The sequence below is a fragment of the Haemorhous mexicanus genome, chromosome 3 (genome assembly GCF_027477595.1).
Source record: "Haemorhous mexicanus isolate bHaeMex1 chromosome 3, bHaeMex1.pri, whole genome shotgun sequence".
Classification (NCBI taxonomy): domain Eukaryota; kingdom Metazoa; phylum Chordata; class Aves; order Passeriformes; family Fringillidae; genus Haemorhous; species Haemorhous mexicanus.
In genome coordinates, this window is record NC_082343.1 from 28,571,655 (window position 1) to 28,591,253 (window position 19,599).

At 38.2% G+C, this 19,599-nt stretch overlaps 2 protein-coding genes across 3 annotated transcripts in view; one reads left to right on the forward strand and one right to left on the reverse strand.

Annotated features, from left to right (window-relative positions):
- RHOQ (ras homolog family member Q) overlaps positions 1-12,711 on the forward strand; it is a 22,035-nt gene extending 9,324 nt beyond the window's left edge. The window contains exons 3-5 of one of the 2 annotated variants that reach the window (XM_059841213.1): positions 6,024-6,188; positions 6,923-7,018; positions 7,740-12,711. In XM_059841213.1, the coding sequence (XP_059697196.1) occupies positions 6,024-6,188; positions 6,923-7,018; positions 7,740-7,895 (417 nt within the window). In that variant the 3' untranslated portion in view covers positions 7,896-12,711. The remainder of the gene's footprint in view (positions 1-6,023; positions 6,189-6,922; positions 7,019-7,739) is intronic. The other variant, XM_059841214.1, reaches the window with a different exon arrangement.
- Positions 1,879-19,599, reverse strand: part of PIGF (phosphatidylinositol glycan anchor biosynthesis class F) — a 25,152-nt gene continuing 7,431 nt past the window's right edge. The window contains exons 5-7 of the mRNA XM_059841212.1: positions 19,178-19,286; positions 8,322-8,455; positions 1,879-6,986 (exon numbers count right to left, since the gene is read on the reverse strand). Of these exons, the coding sequence (XP_059697195.1) occupies positions 8,342-8,455; positions 19,178-19,286 (223 nt within the window). The 3' untranslated portion in view covers positions 1,879-6,986; positions 8,322-8,341. The remainder of the gene's footprint in view (positions 6,987-8,321; positions 8,456-19,177; positions 19,287-19,599) is intronic.

Here is a 19,599-nt window from a genome sequence, read left to right on the forward strand (position 1 = left end):
CTGGGCCCAAACCAACAGCTTTTTGCACTCTCTGGGAAACCTGTGCTAACAAACCACAACAGGACAATTCTTCTTTCTTTAGCAATGCAAGCTGTATCCTCATAAGCCTGTGAAGAGACAGAGGGTCTGTAGTGCACTTTTCCCCTGCAGCCAGGGAATAATCACGGCATCTTTCTTGTTTTGCATGTTCAAAAGCTAGGGGCTACAGATGTAGGCAACTGAAAAATCAAATACAGTCATCTGCACAGCAGAGCTTGGGTTGTGGAACTGGCTAAGCAGACGTTTTATAACAATGCACTGCCAGTCCAAACTGCAGCTTTATGGCAAATGGCCCTACACTAGTGGTGCCTTGTGAGCGGCAGTGCCAGGAAACCAGCATCCTGGGGGACACTCCACCCTCCTTCCTTGCAAAGGGTTACAGTGCTACACAGCCCAGCCTGGAAATTCTGAAGAGCGTTTTTTAGCCAGGGAAGCAATTTATGCTTGGCATGGGGCAGTGCAGGCCACTTCCCTCCCTCTCCTCCCCCACCAAGTGTCTTGTAGAATCAGAAACCACAGGGTGATTCAGCGCAGTGAAGTCTGTTTCCTGGTGTACTTTTGCAGTAAGCAGTTGCTTTCAAAACCTTTCGATAGAGGCTTTGCCTGGTGCTTATGACAAAGCTGCAGATCAGCCTTTAATTCCAAATAATTTGGGGGAGATGGAGAGATGTCCAGAGGTAGCTGTGAGTTGTTACTAAGTCCACATTTATGTACATCAGTCATTATGGTTCACTTGTTATGTTTTCCAAACTATTACAGGGGGCCTTCTAAAACAGAAACTTATTTTCAGACTGAAAAATGCAGTCTTGAATGACAGGTTTGAAATGCATTTCAAAAACTGAAATATGGCAATTAATAATGAGAGAGGACTTCTGACTCTTGTTACTGTGAAGTGGATAAAACAGACTTTTACCAGGGATTTTACTCTGCAAAACTCTGCCTCACTGCACTCTCTGAGCAGTAGTGATTACCCTTTGCTGCATGAAGGTTGGATTCCTCTAGCAACTCTGCCTGATGTCTATTTTTGGCTTCCCCTCTAAAAACAGATGGTTGGGAGTGAGAACCTCTCCTTACGATTGCTGTTGTAAGCTGTGAAAGCAACAGATGGTTGCTAACACAGAGATCACAAACACAGAGGTTTTGAGCTCCGGTTTTTCTTCCAGTGGTGCAAACTTTATTTTGTTTCCACCCATCCACTTTATACCTCTTGGAATAGAAACAGGTTTATCAAGGATATGTCAGTATAACAACTGAAGATGCATTGTTAAAATTTCATTCCTAAACTGCAAAAGACATAAAATAATTCATTACTTTGCTTCTGTCAGACACTGAGTGTGGATTAAAACATGACACATCCTAGGCCCTTGTGTCAGTGTTAATGATATACCATAATTTGGTTTCTCCTATTTTCTTAAAAACACTAGCAAAGAAATAAAAACCAACCAGACAGATCTAGGTTAGCATTGTAATCACGACTTGCAGTGGCAGATCTGAGAGGCCTGGACTTCCTCAAAGGTCTTGGTCAAGGCGTGGGAAGGTATTGGCTGCAAAGGACTAATTGCCTTTCATCTCTCTGGAGCAGCCAGAGAGACCCCAATACCATTCCAGATGAGCAGGAGGCTTGCTGTGGTCTCACACTGCTAACAGAGGGGCATCTCTGCAGACAGACTCTCTGTGTCCATCACTTCAATTTGAGCTGGGAGGAGCGTGGTACCATAAATTGGGGGAGCTACAAGGTCTCTAAGTACAGAACCTCTGTATGTCTGTGCCTCACACCTCAGTGTTCTAATAAATATAAGGAAAAAGTGTTTTCTGTGGGTCAAGAAGGTTGTCCAGAAATTACACTCCACTTTTTCTGAGTTTATTATTTTTTTAAAATATCCCACTGCACATAAGCTGTGTACATCAAAGGCTTTTGGAGTGCTTTGCAAAGACTAATGCATTATTAAGCTACCAAACCCCTACAGATGGGAGGATGCAAACAGAGAGAGGATAATGATTTGCTCAGGACTACATACTGTGTCAGTGGCAGAATTCAGAATACAGTTTCCTTTTCTTTAGCTGTGTCTCAGCTGATATCCATAGAACTGGGCAAAAGTATCAGTTCAAAATCAAGTGCATGACTTGAAACGGGACAAATGGGACACTGTGTTCTGCTTTTGGTCTGAGCAAACTCATGAAATGAAGAATATTATAATGCTGCAGTACCATTCTTCAGTCTGCATACAAAAGGTTTCTCAAGACCTCTGTTCCCGGACAGGTAAATGTTGGAAATAGCCAGATTTTGGACGTGTTAGAGCAAATCCTCTTAACCATCCAAAAAACGTATTCAAATACAAGGCAGCAGAAAATCTCAGGCAGATTATTAGGTACTATAACATGGAAAAGGAGACCTAAAGGATAGATGTTAAGGAACCATAATAAAGGCAATGCTAGACATACCTTCAGCCTACCATAAGAAGACATAGCAATTTTAAAGCCTGAATTTCCATTCTCCACATTAAAAACAAAACCCCCTTTTGTAGATGAGAAGCCAAGTCCTTAGCTCCTTCATCTCATTTTCTTCTTTATGTCTGTTGTGTACTGGCAGCTGTCCTGGGTTTCCACAGGGATTCTAGGGAAATTATGAACAGCCCTGCTGCAGTGTCATGTCTTTTAGAGGGATCACAGCTCCACAGAACATTAATTAAGTCAACATTCTTGTGTCCAGTTTTGTTTGAAGTTACTACAGCCCTCATATTTTCTGTATTCACCTGCTTCAGCAAACAATTTTTTTTTAAACTCTAGGGTATGCTGGAGAATGAGCTGTTTCACTATTATAGCTTCGAGTTTTTGAGACTTATACTGACTATTTCAAACCTTAGGGGCCTTCTTGCCCATCTTATTCACATTCTTAAAATATTCTTGCTAATATCCTTAAATATTTTAAAAGTCTAAATATATATGCAGTGCCTCCCCCAATCAGATTGTCCAATTAGTCTAATTGCTGTATAGTGTGGTATGTACATGCACTCAAATTGGCATTTATGTTGACTGGCTAGTATAATCAATTTTGCTGTTGCATTTCATTTTAGAATAAACCACATCTATTTTCTTTACACTAGATTCAGGAAATACATTATAGTTGAAGCAAGAAGATTTTTTTCAGGCTTCTCTAACATTCAGTCTAAATTAATTTGGTTTTTCAGACTCTTCTACCAATTGTACCAATTATGGTTGCCCATCATACATCAGAGAAGGTTTACAGGTTTTATTGCTGTTTCTGAGGGGGCTGTTGGGAGGCAGAAGAAGTCTTTAAACTGAGATGGCCTACTAGATGCTGGCAAAATTTAAGCAGGGTTTCTCCCAGGAGGACTCAGGACCAGCCCAATCATTGGTGGGAGGCTTTGTTAGAACTACTGCCACTATTAGTATCAAAGCACACCTGATGTTCAGAGCACAGACAAGGTTTAAAGGAGAGCCTGAGAGCACTGTCATGTTTCAAGCAGCAGGGCTGGTGGGTATAGCCAAATTCTCTGATAATTTAAGGAAGCTTAAATGCAGTGAAGCCACTGCAGCAAATAGCACACACATCTTTGGCTGTGGTACATGATGTATCCAATCACATTGTACTTGCCTTCTGTTTAACTCTTCATTACACTTGCCCACAGCTGGCCCAGTGCAAGTGGGACAGGGTATAAATCAAAAGGCACACAAACAAATGCAGGAGCAGGAAAGGAATTTAGACCTGAGACTGGCTTTAAGAAAATGATTAATATTTGCTATGAATAAAAGGTCCATCTGTAATGTGAAATGGATTAACTAAAGAGCTATTTTAAGGTTAATGGACTAACAGTAATTTCTGGTGACAGTGAAATGCTTTCTCCATTCCAGCATTTAGTGCAGGCAGTATTCTAGTTATCCTAATCCAGACAGATTTTTTTAGAAAATGCAGAGTATAGGGATGGCAGCTCTTTGGTGGTAGGAACAAATTACAGCTTTTAGATTTTTTAAAAATAAAACTTATTCACTAATACCCCACATATGATTTAGAGCTGAATTTCAGAGCAACTGATGGGTCCACTGTGTGTTCTTTCATGCAGATTTTGTACTCCAGGGAACAGAGTAATTGGTAGTTGAGGAGCTTCTTTTAGGATTTTAATCTCCACCCCAGAAAACAGAGTGCAACCCTGAGCAGGATCTAGCTATATTCAGTAGTAGAAGTGAAACGTAAAATACATGCCTAAAAAAACTAACTGAATGTTAAAAGAGTTTCAACTTCCTGTGTTGGTGTTTTGAAGTTATTTCTGCTTTCTATGATGAATGTCCACAGATTTGGAAGAGACATGGTCACTGTTTATTTCTTCTGAATCGGGGAAAGAGCCTGACACTGGCAGGGAAAAGGCCTGAAAAGTGTTGTAGCTTCAAAGTGGTGTCAGTTACTGTGGCTGTGAAATTGGGAAGCCATGTCAACAATTAAGCATGCTCTAGCTAATTGACAAGCCTGTTTACAAAACTAGAGTGGATACACAAAATGGCACAAGAGTATGACAAGGAATGATCACCTCCTTGCTACTGCAGAATTTCTGCCTGTGCTTGTCTTTCCTCCAGTTCATGAGAATAACAGCTCTCTTCCCACAGCTGTTGACTTCCAAATGGAAAAAATGAACCAAGCAGAAACTGTTCTGAGGATGTTCTTACAGTTTTTCTGAAATTCTAGTGACCATGTTTAAAATCTAACAAATCAATGAAGGAAGTTTCTGAGGGTGTGATTATAGGTTAATAATCTGGTAATGTGGCTGTTCCCAAGGAAACAAAAATTTAATTTTCTGTCTCATTTCAAACATGGACTTGAATTACATTTCTGTCTCTGTTTAATGAATGAATCATTGCAATATTTGTGAGATTTAATTAAGATGGGGAGTTTACAGGGGAAAGAGGGAAACTGCTGTAGCAGCACTAATAAACTGGTGTTTACTGTGGAAGGTATAACTCCAGCATTTGTTAGTGTCTCTGCAATGCCTGGCCTCAGTCTTAGCTATCTATGGTGCAAAAACCACCAAAATTCTATAGCAGGAATGGTAAGGCATTGGTTCACTGCCAAAGACCAAAGGAAGCCTTGCAGAGAGAAGCAGGGGCATGTTCCCTCTGGCTGTTAGCTAAAACATGGGGCAAAAATCCATTTTCTCCCTTGCTAGAGAGAACTCTGATTTACTAGAGGGGCAATGCTCCTAGGTACTTGTCTTGCCACAGTATTGTATACCCTGGCACTAGGACTTCTGACTTTAAATGCTGGGGCTCTAAATGTCCTAAATAATTTTTTTCACACTAACTCCTCTCCCACACTCCCAACAAACAAATAAACAAAGGCATTAATATTCCATAGTGTTCTTGATTCTGAATTTCTGTCCCATCTGATCCTTTGCTGGGCTTGCTAGTAGAAAGCACAGTCTAGACAAAAGAGGTCCCTTCTGATCCTTCCTACTGCCCTGAACACTAGGAACAGGACTGTAAGGTTTCTAAGAAACAAAATTTTACGGAGGGCTTTAAATATCACCTCTGTGTATGATCCAAAATAGAACATTTAAGTGCATTGAACAGCCTTAATCTAGTCTAGCTTTGTATAACCTGGATGACTACAGCAGTCACACCTGCTCATTTCTCTACAAATACTAGTCTTTGATCTGCAAGGATGTTTGAACCATAAGCCTTTTGTTTTTTTCCTGAAGTGAAAACTTTTTGAATGGCAATCTTCTGTATATTCTCACAGAGAAGTAAGTTTCTATCAGTATTAACACATTTTTCAAAATATTTATATTCACATATAGTTATCTTCATATATAAATTTTGCTCCAACAGTGACACTAACTAACTTGGAATAGTTTTAAACATTCAGAAAGTCTGCCTCAACAACCTTCATGAAACACAAATACAGTTTCTGAATATAACTGTTAAAATACAGGCAACAATTTAATATTGCAGATAACAGAATTTTTCTTCCTTAGGAAGACTATGATCGTCTGAGACCTTTATCTTACCCTATGACCGATGTCTTCCTTATCTGCTTCTCAGTGGTAAACCCTGCTTCATTTCAAAATGTGAAGGAAGAGTGGGTACCGGAGTTGAAGGAATATGCACCTAATGTTCCCTTTTTACTAGTAGGAACACAGGTACATTTGGTTCTGTTCTACTTTTATTTAAACAATTAGGATCATTGTATGGTGCCTTTTCTCTGGGCTGGAAGTTGAGGCCCAACAGGACCTGAGCAGCACCTCCTTCTGCCTCTGGAGGAACAACCCTTACAGGTGGCAGAAAAACACAGATACATGTTGCTCTCCAATGAGCTATCTCCATTTTGTTAAAAAACCAAAATGTCCATTGTAAACATGGTGGCAAGATGGGCTGCATGTCTCCACGTGACTTTCTAAAAAGTCACAGGACTTATTGAATAAAATTGTCTGCTCATGACCATGATACTGGAATTACTTGGGTTTACAACTATTAGTCACATGCAATATTTGCTGAAGCAAAGGAAAAGGGGAAAGATGCTACAATTTTCTCTTGCTTCTTGTGGGCAGTGCACTGGGCTTCATTTATGAAGTGACCCACATGTTGGTGTTACCTATGGGTTAATCTTTCTGCCACTGCATTTGGTATTCTAAGATGATCACATCTAATCAAAGTGCTGAATTACAGAATAAATGTTTCTTCTTTCTAGATTAAAGGTTCACAACTTAAGGGCTCTTGAATCAGGAAGGGTCCACAATCTGAATCATGACATGACTCCATTTTTATAGAGATAATATTCCATTGAATGATTCTCCTTTAAAAAGAGGTTATCATATTGCCTGCTGACTTTTGTTTAGAGAAAGTATTCCAGCATGACTTCAATCTTTCTTGCTAGATTGATCTCCGTGATGACCCAAAAACTCTGGCAAGACTGAATGATATGAAAGAGAAGCCCGTATCTGTGGAGCAAGGACAGAAGTTAGCAAAAGAGGTAAACTGGATACTTCTAAACGAAACCAAATAACACAGAACAACAACAAAACACTCCTATTTCTACTTGAATTTGTCTTCCTTTACCACTTTTTGCATATTTTTTAGCAGTCCACATGAAGTCTTGTGACTGCTTACCAGTTAACAACACTTACATTAATGAGTTCACCTATATAATTACACTTTCTTGTCAGTAATAGTTCTAATTTTCAGTGTAGACACTTGTAAAAGCTACATAAGTATTACTCAAAGATAATTAAAATCCACAGACTGGTTGAGGTTGGAAGGGACCTCTCCTGCTCAAGCAAAATGCTGGATGCATCTTTCAGACATTTTTTGAGAATGTGATACTACCACTGTAACTACTGTGTGGATAAGGCTCATCAGGACACTGACAGAGCCTTTATTTTTGAAACAAAAATGAGTAATTATTTTTTGCTCTTTAACTATCAACCATATCTTAGGCCTCCACTGCCAATCTAAAGAACTTCTTTCCCAGAGAAACCAACCAACTTAAATAACTTAAATACCTTCCAGATCTTTGGACAGAAGACAAATATAATTTTCTCCTACGGGGGGTGCACATTCAGATAACTTTTTTTAGATTGCAGCCAAACATTGTAATGCTGCTTTGGCGGGGGGGGCAGGGGGGAGCAGAAGTGCCCAGATGGAACTGAACAGCTGAGACATACTGCTATTGAATTAACTTATTTTCTTGACAGATAGGAGCCTACTGTTATGTGGAGTGTTCAGCTTTAACACAGAAAGGACTGAAGACTGTTTTTGATGAAGCTATTATAGCCATTCTAACTCCAAAGAAACACACAGTGAAGAAGAGAATAGGCTCAAGATGCATAAACTGCTGTTTGATCACGTGAGAGACATTTGACAATGGCCAGGCTTACTGTGAAATTCTACTGATTTTAAATACAATGCATTAAGTACATAGTGAATTTGTTCCAGGTTTGAAAGTTAAACCTACGTTTCTGCCTTCTACAACCAGTGAAATCCAGAGGAATAAAATCAAACTCAATGAACTTGTAATAAGAAGACACCACATCTGTTACAAATATTTTATTCAGTCTGGAAGGTACAATCTCTCAGGGTTACACAGTCTAGAGGAAGCAAAAACTGCACCATGCTGAAATGGCATCTATGTGATCTTACTGAGTGGAGACGCTTGGCCTGAAATACTCTAACTGAATTTGGACAGTCTTCTGCTTTGACTATATATATATATATATATATATATTAAAAAACCCCAACTTTTGCACAGTCTGTATGAAATCTGCACAAAGAAATACCTTGTCTCTTTTTGCTCCAGTTATCTGCTTTTGTATGTAAGCTGCTTCCGGTTCCAGTGTATCCACAGAGGTGCAATAATCAGACCAGCCATATAGCCAAAGGTAGCTCCGAGGGAACAGGAAATGGGCCATACCTGAGGGGAGAACGCAAGGCAAAAGCAGACAATGAGGAAAATGTCTGTGGTTTTTTGTACTTCATGAGCACAAAGTCTAGGTACTGAAAGACAGTAGTCTTATTCTACTTTAAAGCTTGATGTGCTTTCCTAAAAATGCCAAAAGCATAACAATCATCTTCGTGAACACTAAATGCTGTTGTACAGTTTTTAATTAATATGCATTAAAACGTAAGCAGGCTTCTGGCTATTGCAGACTTTAGTTTGATAGTCCAAAACCTATGTGGAAAAAACCACCCCTTAGAAGTATCTCTATCTCCGGAAGCATTCAGCTGACCTGACTTCCTACTCTGCTGTACACATTTGGATACCTACAGATTTCTCAGCAACTTCTTCTCCTTTCAATCTCTCATGGTGTTTTGAAACTTTCAGGTGTGTATAGAGGAATTAGTATTCAAATAAGGCCAGAGACTGAGATAGATAGAGGTTTATTGGCTTTTTTTCTTGAAAAGCATGTGAAAGGATAAATTTCCCTCTGGCTAGCAGTAGGGAGGGAACACAAATTTGGAAGCTGACTGAACATCTTGCACCCAGATTGTCAAACTTGTAGAAAAACAGTTATGTCAAACAGAGCTTTAATTATATGCTCTATTTTCAGCTATAAGAAAAGGAAGCCAACTCAATAGATCTGACTCACTTTAACAAACCATCTTGTACTGAGCCAGAGTAGTAATAGAATTCTTCCCTGCTCTTTTTTATTTTTTTTTAATTGGTATTGATTTGCAGAGAGGAATGGCCAAACCAAGACTTAACCAGTTTGTCATCAGATGTAGCTTATAGTACCAGTCCACTACATACTGCATTTGATGAAAGTCTCAACTAAGGCAGTAATTTATTTATTTTAGAATAAACAGAATTCCCAGGCCTCTTTAAAATTCTCCTTTGCTTTTTTTTTTTTTTTTTTTTGCAAGGACAGGTTTGCAGTTCCTGCTCTACAGTGCATATTCCTAAAGCAAGTAAGGACTGGACTCTCCTGTTCTTTTGTTTTTTTAAATTAAGGGGGATATTTCCCCCCTCCCCACAGTACTTGAGACTGAGAAATGCACTAGACAATAGAGGAAATATCCCAATCTCCAGCCTTCTTTTCTACTTCTCTTTGACTTGCAATTCATGAATATCAAATGAACTTACTCTTAATGGTACTGGTTCCTCCTTTCATTCATTGTCCTAGCTCTGATTCTTCTCTTTACTTCATTATCACTTAAAAGAATATATTTATTCACATCCTTTGATCATGGGAATTTTAACTATGAATAAGAGTAACGTATTTTGTCCTCTGCTCTTTCATCTTCAATCTCCTCAGTTGTTTCATCTTCACATTCCTTAGCATTTACAGCTTTATATGTTATCTGGAGGTCTTAAGGAGTGTAGCAAAGATAATTATTAAACAAGGTGCCTTAGGTACTCTTTATTGACCTTGTTTCATTCTTTCACTTTCATACATTCTGTCTCTGCTGCTTTTGTTGCTGAGCATTTCAGCAGTTGCCTCTCAAGCCAAAGATTTGCTTGTTTTCATTCATTTACTGTGTATAGTAGATCATCTATAAAAAGCCTTGAGAGGCTTTGGCATGGTAAGTACTACATGCATTTGAAACTCAACATAAGTTCGTGGCCTTGGCTAAACTTACACTTCAGGTGGATCTTTTCAACTTTTAAACAAAATGTAATTATTTCTAGCATTTTGCATATTACACTTGTCTAAAGGACAAAACAATAAAAAACCTTCTGCTACTCAGTAATGTTCAGATGGAACACAAGTCATACTTTTTTATCCACTGATGAAGTCAAATACCACTCCAACATCCACAAAACTATGGACAAAGGCTTCTTAACTCGGTGGTGCTTTTACATCAGATTTGCTGAGTGATCAATGATCAATCCTTCATTAAATTTTTACCTACATTAGGTGAATTTGTAGTTGCCTATTTGCTTTCCAGAACTATAGGTAGATGATGGACTCTGAATTGATCATATTCCCCTAACTAGAGAGCAAATATCCCTGATGACCTAATGACCCTGATATTGTGCTATTTTGTGTATAGTGGGTGATTACTGGTATGATTAAAAAGATATCTGATGATTGTTGTAGCCTCTTTCACCTGACTGAACTGCAACTTGGGATGTGTTTTTTCAATAGCTGTGTAACTTTTAATATTAATTATGCCTCTGTCTTCTAAAGCATTCAATTTTTGCTGGTTTTTAAAAGTCAGTGTTACCTTACATAAGTTTCAGTCTCTCTCTCTTAACAGTTGAATCTCTGACCTCTGAACACTCACAAACAGGAGGTGGAAAAGATAGGGAACAAAGGGAAGAAAACATAAAACATGCCATCTCCCCATCTCTGAATAAGAAAGAGACACCACCTCATCCCTCCTGGTGGCATGGAACAGAGGGGTACTAGGCCAGGCACTTATTCTTACTGTGCTGCTTGGACAGCCCAAAGTAGTTCTGAAGGCAGTTTGATTGGCCTTTTGAAAACTCCCTAAGCACAGCAGTTAAAAGCCTGGACTTAAGAGTGTTGCTGTTCTTCTCCTATTTTCTCTAACGCTCAAGACCAGGCAAAACCCCCTAACAAACAGGTAATAATACCAGTTTTGCACCTTTTATTCTTGACTGACGGCTTTTAGGCTACATATAGCCCGAGGCACCCAGGGGTATATCTAAAGCAGCAAGTTATCAAAGACAGATTAAGATATGGTTCTTAAGCACAGCAGCTGCAGTAAAATAACACCATTTTCACATGCTTTTGACTGTCTACGAAAATGGGTTGCTTCTTTCTGTGGAAGTGGGTTACTTTATTTTGTATTAGCTGCTGGCCTCATTTTTCTGAGACCCAATCACTTTCTTCTGGACCTTTTTAAATGACTGACTTATTCAATTGGCCTGCTTTTGCCCCCTCTTATATATTATCTCAAACTTAGTTTAAAGTCCTTGACTTGGTATGAACTGCCTGTAAGTGATAAAAATCTAAGCAGCAAATATCTGTCTGCCTGTTTCAAGAGATTCCATTCTGCTTGCTTAAAATATGCAACTTGTAATACACCCCTCTCATCCCCTGAGAACTTTTCAGCTCAGTTCCTCCTATGTGATGCTCCCTTCTGCCTTGAGGAAGCTGACATACCCTGCCCCAGTACTGATGTCATGTCTGGGCTGGGTCAGCAGCAGGGGAATAAGATGTTAGGCCACATGGCCTAGCTGCACTTTTGTTGAGGGGAAAAAAGGCTGATAAGGAGAGAAAAGTGTGGGGAGCGCAGGAGATAGAAAAGAACATTTTTCATGAAACTGTCATGAAATGCCTTATTTGTCTCTGCAGCTGGGAAGCATCAGCTACCATTCTCACAGCCTAACACAAGAAGAATCAGTTTACATATCAAATGCATGATGAAAAGGGCAATTTTAACAACCTGTAGATGATTACTAGGAATCTGAACAGCAGCTTGGCAAATCTTATCAAGAACAAAAAATGCATTTTAATGGACAGAGCATGAAGCAGTGTTTAATGCAAAGTAATTCTGACTTCTGCTATTCATTTAAATCTTCTTTTTGCCTTTTCATCTGGAAGCAGTGTTAGGACTCGACAGGAATTTCTTTAGGCTAGCTTAATAGACACTGCAGAACTGCAAGATTTTTAGTATATATTAGAACTCATTTTAAGAATAATGACTCAAAATAGGAATTGCCAACCTTCCAGGACACGAATGAGCTAGTTTTCCTCAGCGCTCTTTAGAACACCTAAGATTCTATGAGGTGAGAATGCTTAGCATATTGCATGGAAAGCAGAGCATGTTGCAGGATCCCAGCAAGGTACCTAGCTCTGCTGGACTGTGCATGTAGCTAGCTAAACCAGAATTCTGACTGCATGACAGTTTTGCCATCTATTACGAGTCTTGCATCCCATGCAAGGGAATTACATAGACATTGATAAGGACATCAGGGCCAGATTCTTATAGACCAGAGGAGCAACACAAAGTTTTTAAAGATATTATGAACTAAGCAGCTGCCTGCTGGAACTTTCATTATACAAATGCAAATACAGTGGGGCAATCTACTGTACTTACTTTTCAGTAAACTTAAGAGTGTTTTTCTCATATTCCTAAACACAATTTTTTGTATGCTTACTGTTTCAAAAGACTAATTTCTGACTGTCAATTAGAAGGCTATGTAATAATTTTTGTTTCATTTTAAAACTGAATAAATGAGCACAATTATTTTCCCTCCCTGTTTCTATCATGCCTTAAATTCCTGATTGTTTAGTCTGTACTGTCTTAAAAACTTCACTACATGCCTTTAATCTATTTTGGTTGCATGCACATGTTAACTACAAGTGTCTTATCACAGTGTACAGAATGTGTGTGCTGACAAGCACACACCAAGAAGAAAGTGTGAGGCTTTTTTCAGGCTGGCATTTGTAACTAGAAGTCAATTTCATGGATTTGTGTTCTAAAGTTATAGCAAGCATAACAGCCTTTGATCTCACCATTAAGGCTTACATTGAGAAAACACATTATTAAATAAACAATGATAACCACACTAAAGTAGAACAAGCTTCTACATCTGTTTAAAACAACTTTGACTGTGTATTATCCCTTCCTCTCGTATTAAACAACTTCTCTTATAACAAAACTTTCACAGCAGGTAGTAGATCCAAAAAGGAATACAAGAAGGAAACTCTCTGAGCTGTGTCAAGAAGAACCAAAGTAGAATGAAAGCTTATAGTCCCATTTCAGCTTACTTGAGTAAGCACCAAGAACTGTACCCAAGATTCTCTGGATTATTTTTCAGGCTACAAATGTCTGAGAGGTATCTAAGGCTAATATTTACAGTCATATTGGCTAAATTACAAGGCAGTCAGTCAACTCAGGTGAGCTATATCAGCACTACCTATTATGCTTCCAGTATCCACTATGAAGTAGGAATATAGCAATTTTACTTCCACCTAATGATAACACTGCAAGCAGAATATTGTTTCAAAGTCACTTTTTACCACTAGTTACAGGTACTACAATCAAAATTATGCTACCGAAAAACCCCAGATGTATGGGAGGGCACGCACACAACAAACACAGAGATATGATTTAAAAGTCTGTTATCAAAGCATGCAATAAACCCAGCAATTCCCCAGTGAGCCAAATCCAGTTGTTGTCAGTGGCAAATGCTGTGTCTGAAATAGTAGTTCCACCATATATGAAGTGTGCTGATAAAGCTGTGGTCTTTAACTATACCATGTTGTTCTGCAACTAGCTTCCTCAAGCTGAGTAGAGAAAGGGTGTGCCTAGTAACTCCTACATCATCCCTTTCTGTTTCAGTGGTGGTGTGTTTTAAGGTTCCACTTCTCAGTGACACATGAAGCCAGGATCCTGAGCACATGTGGTTATTAAAAGCACACCATCAACTTGAAACAGGCAATCTGGAAAAACTAAGCAACTGTAAGAAAGGAAGTTATTTTCTATTTCTTTTAGAACTGTCCTAGCTAACTGTAACCCTTACATACCCATTGTGCTTCAGTGGCCTAGAGGCATCTGAGATGGATGTACAACTCTAAATTGTCTAGAACAGCCTTATTAGCCTTATTTAAATCATCACAATTAAGTGTTGCAAACTGTTTTAAAAATTGTTGAAAAATAAGATAACAATCTCAAAACACTGGCAAAATTAGTCAACCAGTCTAACTGAAACATGCCTGGCAGAACGAGTCCTGGAAGGTTTGTTGTTTTGTTTGTAATACAGAAAAGTAACTGCTGTAGCACCTAGCCTGCATTCCTGTAAGGCAATCATCTTTACCTTTGTCTGAGATAGGCTGAATTCTAGACCTACAACCAGGAATAACAACAGACTGGGGCTCCCTGACCAACTGTTTTGTGAAGTTACAAAATTTTTCTTAAAGCTAGCAGAGGAGTAACATACATGTCATGCTTAAAAGTTGCTTTTAAAAAAGGAACAGAATAATGAAAAAAAAACCCGAATCAAGGACACAAACTGACTTTCAGCAATATATTTTATACTTCTAACAGAAATGCTTTATATATTTTCCATCTCCATTCTCAAACATTATTCAGAAAATTAATATTAGTTTACTTCTAAAACAATATTCTGTTCCTGTTAAGTAATATTTACTTAGCATAGAAATTGTTGTATGCTTAGAAAAATGCAATTAACATTATTTTTAAGGGTAGAGAGGCACACTAATCTGAATATCCCCTGTATGCAATATTTTTCTAACACAAACATGGAAAATAAAGTGAAGATTTTCTGAGACACCTGTATTTATCTCAGTTTTGTTGCATGTCACAAGATGTATGTATAAAGAAGCAATATGTTTCCTTTGATTTGTAAATAAGGATGAAGTAGCATTTGGGCTTTAGTCATTAGCACATGAGTTAGAACTCTTGCTATGAAATTCATCATCAGGTTTACTCCACAGAACCCTGAAGTACTTTGAAGTAAAAACAAATTCTAGTTAAAGACACAAAGGATGCTGACATCTGATTTTCTGACCAGGTAAGATCCAGGTAACAGTACAAAAGACTTCTCAACTTCTACTGATACATCTCAACCACAATGTAAAGCAATGACTACCAGGTAATTTTTCAGTTCTTCTATTAAGTTGGCAGGAAAAATATGAGACTCAAAATAGACTGCCAAGGGCAGTGAAACAGTAGCAAAAAATGAAACCAATGTTGCTTTTTCTTTGAAGGACACAAAGCAGAAGAACTGTGGTAGGTATGAGCGTGGCAATTCAGCCAAGTATCTTACAGAATAGTGCAGATAGCTTTATTTAATACTCTGCTGGGATTTCAGCATTCTCAGTACTCCCTCCAACCTCTTGTTTGCTTTAGGTGAGTGACTACAGACCATTTCCATTTGAAGACTGTTCTATCAACAAAACAGACTTCACAGAAGCAGCATTACATTCTACCATTTGTGAATGATTTTTCAATTTAAAAGTTGACTGTAGACACTCCTAAACTATCTACAGTTTAAAGTGTACACACCAGATTTGATTAAGTGCTAAATCCCAATCAAGTGGAAAAATATGCCAATTCAAGACACAGTGACTTTTTCTGTGTACCTTGTTTTATATTATATTGTTCTAACAAAGCTAAATCAATAGCATTTTTCATCCCAAACTCACAGCATTTCTGTACCAGCTGGATATTTTGTGGTTTTGACAACTTTTGACATTCCAGAGCTACAGACAGAGCCCAAAGGCAACAGCAAAACCCCTTTGGTTTGCTTTATCACGTGATATTTCTCAATTATTGCTGATCCATCCAGTTCTTGTAGCACCAATTTAACCTTTTCTGAGACAATCTGCCAATAATGAACTGTCTGAAGTTACAGGTAGCAATGCAGCTATGTTTCTATTGCAATGTTGTTACACCACAAATATTAACTATAATCAATACAAACATCAGAACCAGATTTTGCAGTAAACAAGCTTAAAGGCCTTAACACTGCTCTCTAAAATAATAATACCACTTTAGTCCTCCTCAAGTAATAAGATTTAAACCACATTTTCTGCTTTAAAGCACTTCCACTACAGATCAAAATAAAAATTGTTTACAGCACAAAGGCTAAAATACAAAAAGGAAAACAATCACTAAATGAAACCTCTTTTTATCTCAGAAGCTGGTCTTAAGTTCAACGACTAAGCTGTTCTATTTGAGTCCATTTTTGGATAGGAAAAGGGTAAATCCAAAACTGTAATCCTCAAGCTCTCTGTTTTTAGGCTAATGCGAGAAACAGCTGATGTCAGAAGCATGACAGCTTAATACTTTACTCATGCAGATGTCTAAAAGTAATCTGGTTTTGACTGGGTTCTGATTACTTTTAAGTCACATTAAGATCTACATTATTTTTTTCAGATGTTGCTTGGGACCTAATAGGTCACTTAGGGGCAATCAGCACTTAAGATCTTCTTCATAAACTAAACAGATCTGCAACAACAGCAGACTTTTCTGAGGATCATTCTTCTTTTCCCTGTCTGAACTTGAAGACAACACAGAAAGCATTTCTCTTTTATTGTTACAGGGAAAGAATTCACTATGAGTTTCTGTAATCACCTGACATCAGGTAGCAAAAGGAATACTCTTGCAAAAAGGGGCTTTGTGCCAGTGCCCAGTGAACTTCTGAAGAACAGAAATGTCTCTTGGTTCTGATGATTTCTGAGACAGCCATGCAGCTACTACATGCAATACCTGGGCTGCTGAATCCATACTGTTCAGCAGAAAGAGAAAGACAAAAGTCATCAGCTGTTGCATGAAGTTGTGTTTCCCCAGAACCTGATTTACAATATATCTCAATATACCTCTTGCCTGAGCAGGGCAAGCTGGGAAGCAGTGTTTCCTGGGCATATACTGAAAATGCCTGGCCAGGACACTGCCCCCACTTCTATGGTTTAGTGACCAATATTTAAGAGATCACCTTCACAAAAATATTAGATTATAATTAGGTGATTGAAAACTTCTGAGAGTTGTGAGCAGGATCCTTGACAAGCTATTTTAAAGAGGTTGATTTCTGCCTTCAAGACCTGTTACAATTTTGGTGCTTCACTGTGTTGCTCTGCTGAAACAACTGGACTTGTAAAAACTACATTACATTTTAACAAGAACTTTCTAAATCTCCCCTAATACAGCAGATCTTAAAAAATTAGCCTTTAAAACTGCAGTTTTCAGTTGCAGGACTGATAAGCAAACTCTCTATGGCTGCTCTTGAACTGCCCACATCACTAAAGATCAAGTTGTCAGACTCAAAGTGGAACAAAAAACTTCTTTCCCCATCCCACTATTTAAAACTCTATAATATGTAAGATGGAGAAGTGAGGATGGGAAAAATGAGGGGAAGGGAAAGAACAGCAGCACATGCTCTTGATCTAGGCAAAACATCTTTGATGTAGAACTTGAGTCATAAACTCTCCCCTGCTAACTTTGGTATCAGGAGTATGTCAGAAATGAGGGTGGAGATGCTGAAGGAAAAGGGAAATTGCAGACACTCAGGGAGCACTGGGGAGCATTGACACCCAGAAACAGCCAGTGACAAGTTTGGGTATCTGAAGTTTCTGCAGATGCTTTACTGTTCTGAGGAGTCATATAGTATAATTTTAGATGTTGAAGTGTAGATTACAGAGCTAAATTTTCAGTCATGTTTGTCTTTTATTAACTTGGAAGACTTTTCGAACAGCAGAAGTTTTCAGGCAATTATCAAACTTGTGTCTCCCACTATTGGAAAGTGCGGGAATGGACCAAAAGCTAAGAACTAACTCTACCTAAAGCATCTTTCTTCAGCTGTTAGTGTCTTTGTTTTGTTAATCAGAGCCCTCTGACCAAAGTCTTCCTAATATCATTGGTGCATAAAAGGTGAAGGTTTTATACGCAGCACATTAGCAAAGTCTGAGATTTTGAGAATAAAACAAAACCTGCCGGATGAGACATGCTACTTTAAAATCCCATCTGAGGAAGGAAGAAGTGCTTGCCTCTCATCAGGACAGGGAAGTGAGAAAGACTTGTAAAGGAGATAGGAAACTGCATTTCAGTGAATCCCTTGATTTTTGGATGACATTCATGTCTGTCAACAATAAATTAATGCCAACACATACCTATGCCAGATTGATGGTAAAATATCTTGCAAGAATAAACCAAGTGTTTTCAGGGAAGAAAATGTTTTGCTTAAAATATTAACCTACTTCTCCATTATTTTTGAAATACAAATTCTAATGTCTAATTACACTACTGCAATGAAAGACTAATGGCATAAAGGCTGTGAGCTATTTACAGAAGATGCATTTTAAGTGCAGCTGTAAGGCACAACATCTCCACAATATCACAGAGGAAAATGAGCTGCCTGTTACACTGATTTCTGGAAGAAACCTCTGAAACCATCTGCTTAAGAACAGGCCTGGTAGACACTACTCAGCCAAGAGCGTATGAGTTTGGTAACCAGACAAAGTTACGAAACACTGAGCACATGTAGGAAGAAGCTGTTACTAGTGCCATCATTTTAAGGCAATTGCAGACTTCAGTTATGTTTAATTGAATCACTTCTCCATGCCAAAAAACATAGTAAGAAATTAGCATAAACATTGGAATTCATAAAGATAGAACTTGCAATGCCATCCTCACATTTTTTTCTTGTTCAACTAAAAAGCTAATGTTTGCCTTCCTTTGAAATCACAAGTGTTTAGTACAGTGCTTTGGCTATACCATTTTCACAAACTGATCTAAATCCATTTTAAATACCTTCTGTTAAGTGCTTTTATGGAAGACAGAGGGGAGCTAAAACACCAGGAAAGCATTTCTTTCCCTACCTGTGAACAATAAAAGCTACTAGACTGAAGACAAACTTGAAACCATCTTCATCATTTCCCATTTCTCCTCCAGCTTGTCTAGCTTACTCTTGTCCAAATCATTAGAGCTCTATTCCATTATAAAATTTGCATGCAACAGACACTCACAAGCATGTAATAAAAAACCTATTTAAACTGGAAGTAAAAATAATGCATTTTACTTCCTTACACCCTAAGCACAGATTGTTTCCAATGAGTTGTTAAAAGTTTGGCATAACTCTGTAGGAGCAGCTTATGACCAAGTACAATACACCTGAACAGCTTCAGAGCAATCTTTGTGTAGCATGCATCTCCAGAAAATTAGTATTTTGTACCTTTATGGTAAGGGTGTAGATACTAACCTGCCAAGGCCGATCCCAGTCAAGAGGAATAGGAAATGCTCCAAACCAAGCTCCAAGTACACTGCACACAGAAGTAATCTGTAGACTGCTTTCCCATATGGACATAGCTCTGTAAAAAGTGTGTTATAAAAGTTTTCAACAACAGCAGCAGTTACCACGTCAGACAATTAGATCAGATTTCTCCCCAAATTTCTGAGGCTACAAGCAGACATAAAAATTCACATATTTGATAAACAGCATGCATGTTTCTCCTAAAACATACAAACTCGAAGTAAAATCTAAGTTGCATAATTTAGCTATAATTACAATCTTTTTATACCACACTTTCAGGATTTTTTTTTCCTTGAGATGTTTACTGCAAAAACTAATTTATGTTACCTTGAAACACTGCTAGACTGAGCAAATAAATCTATCTCACTAAC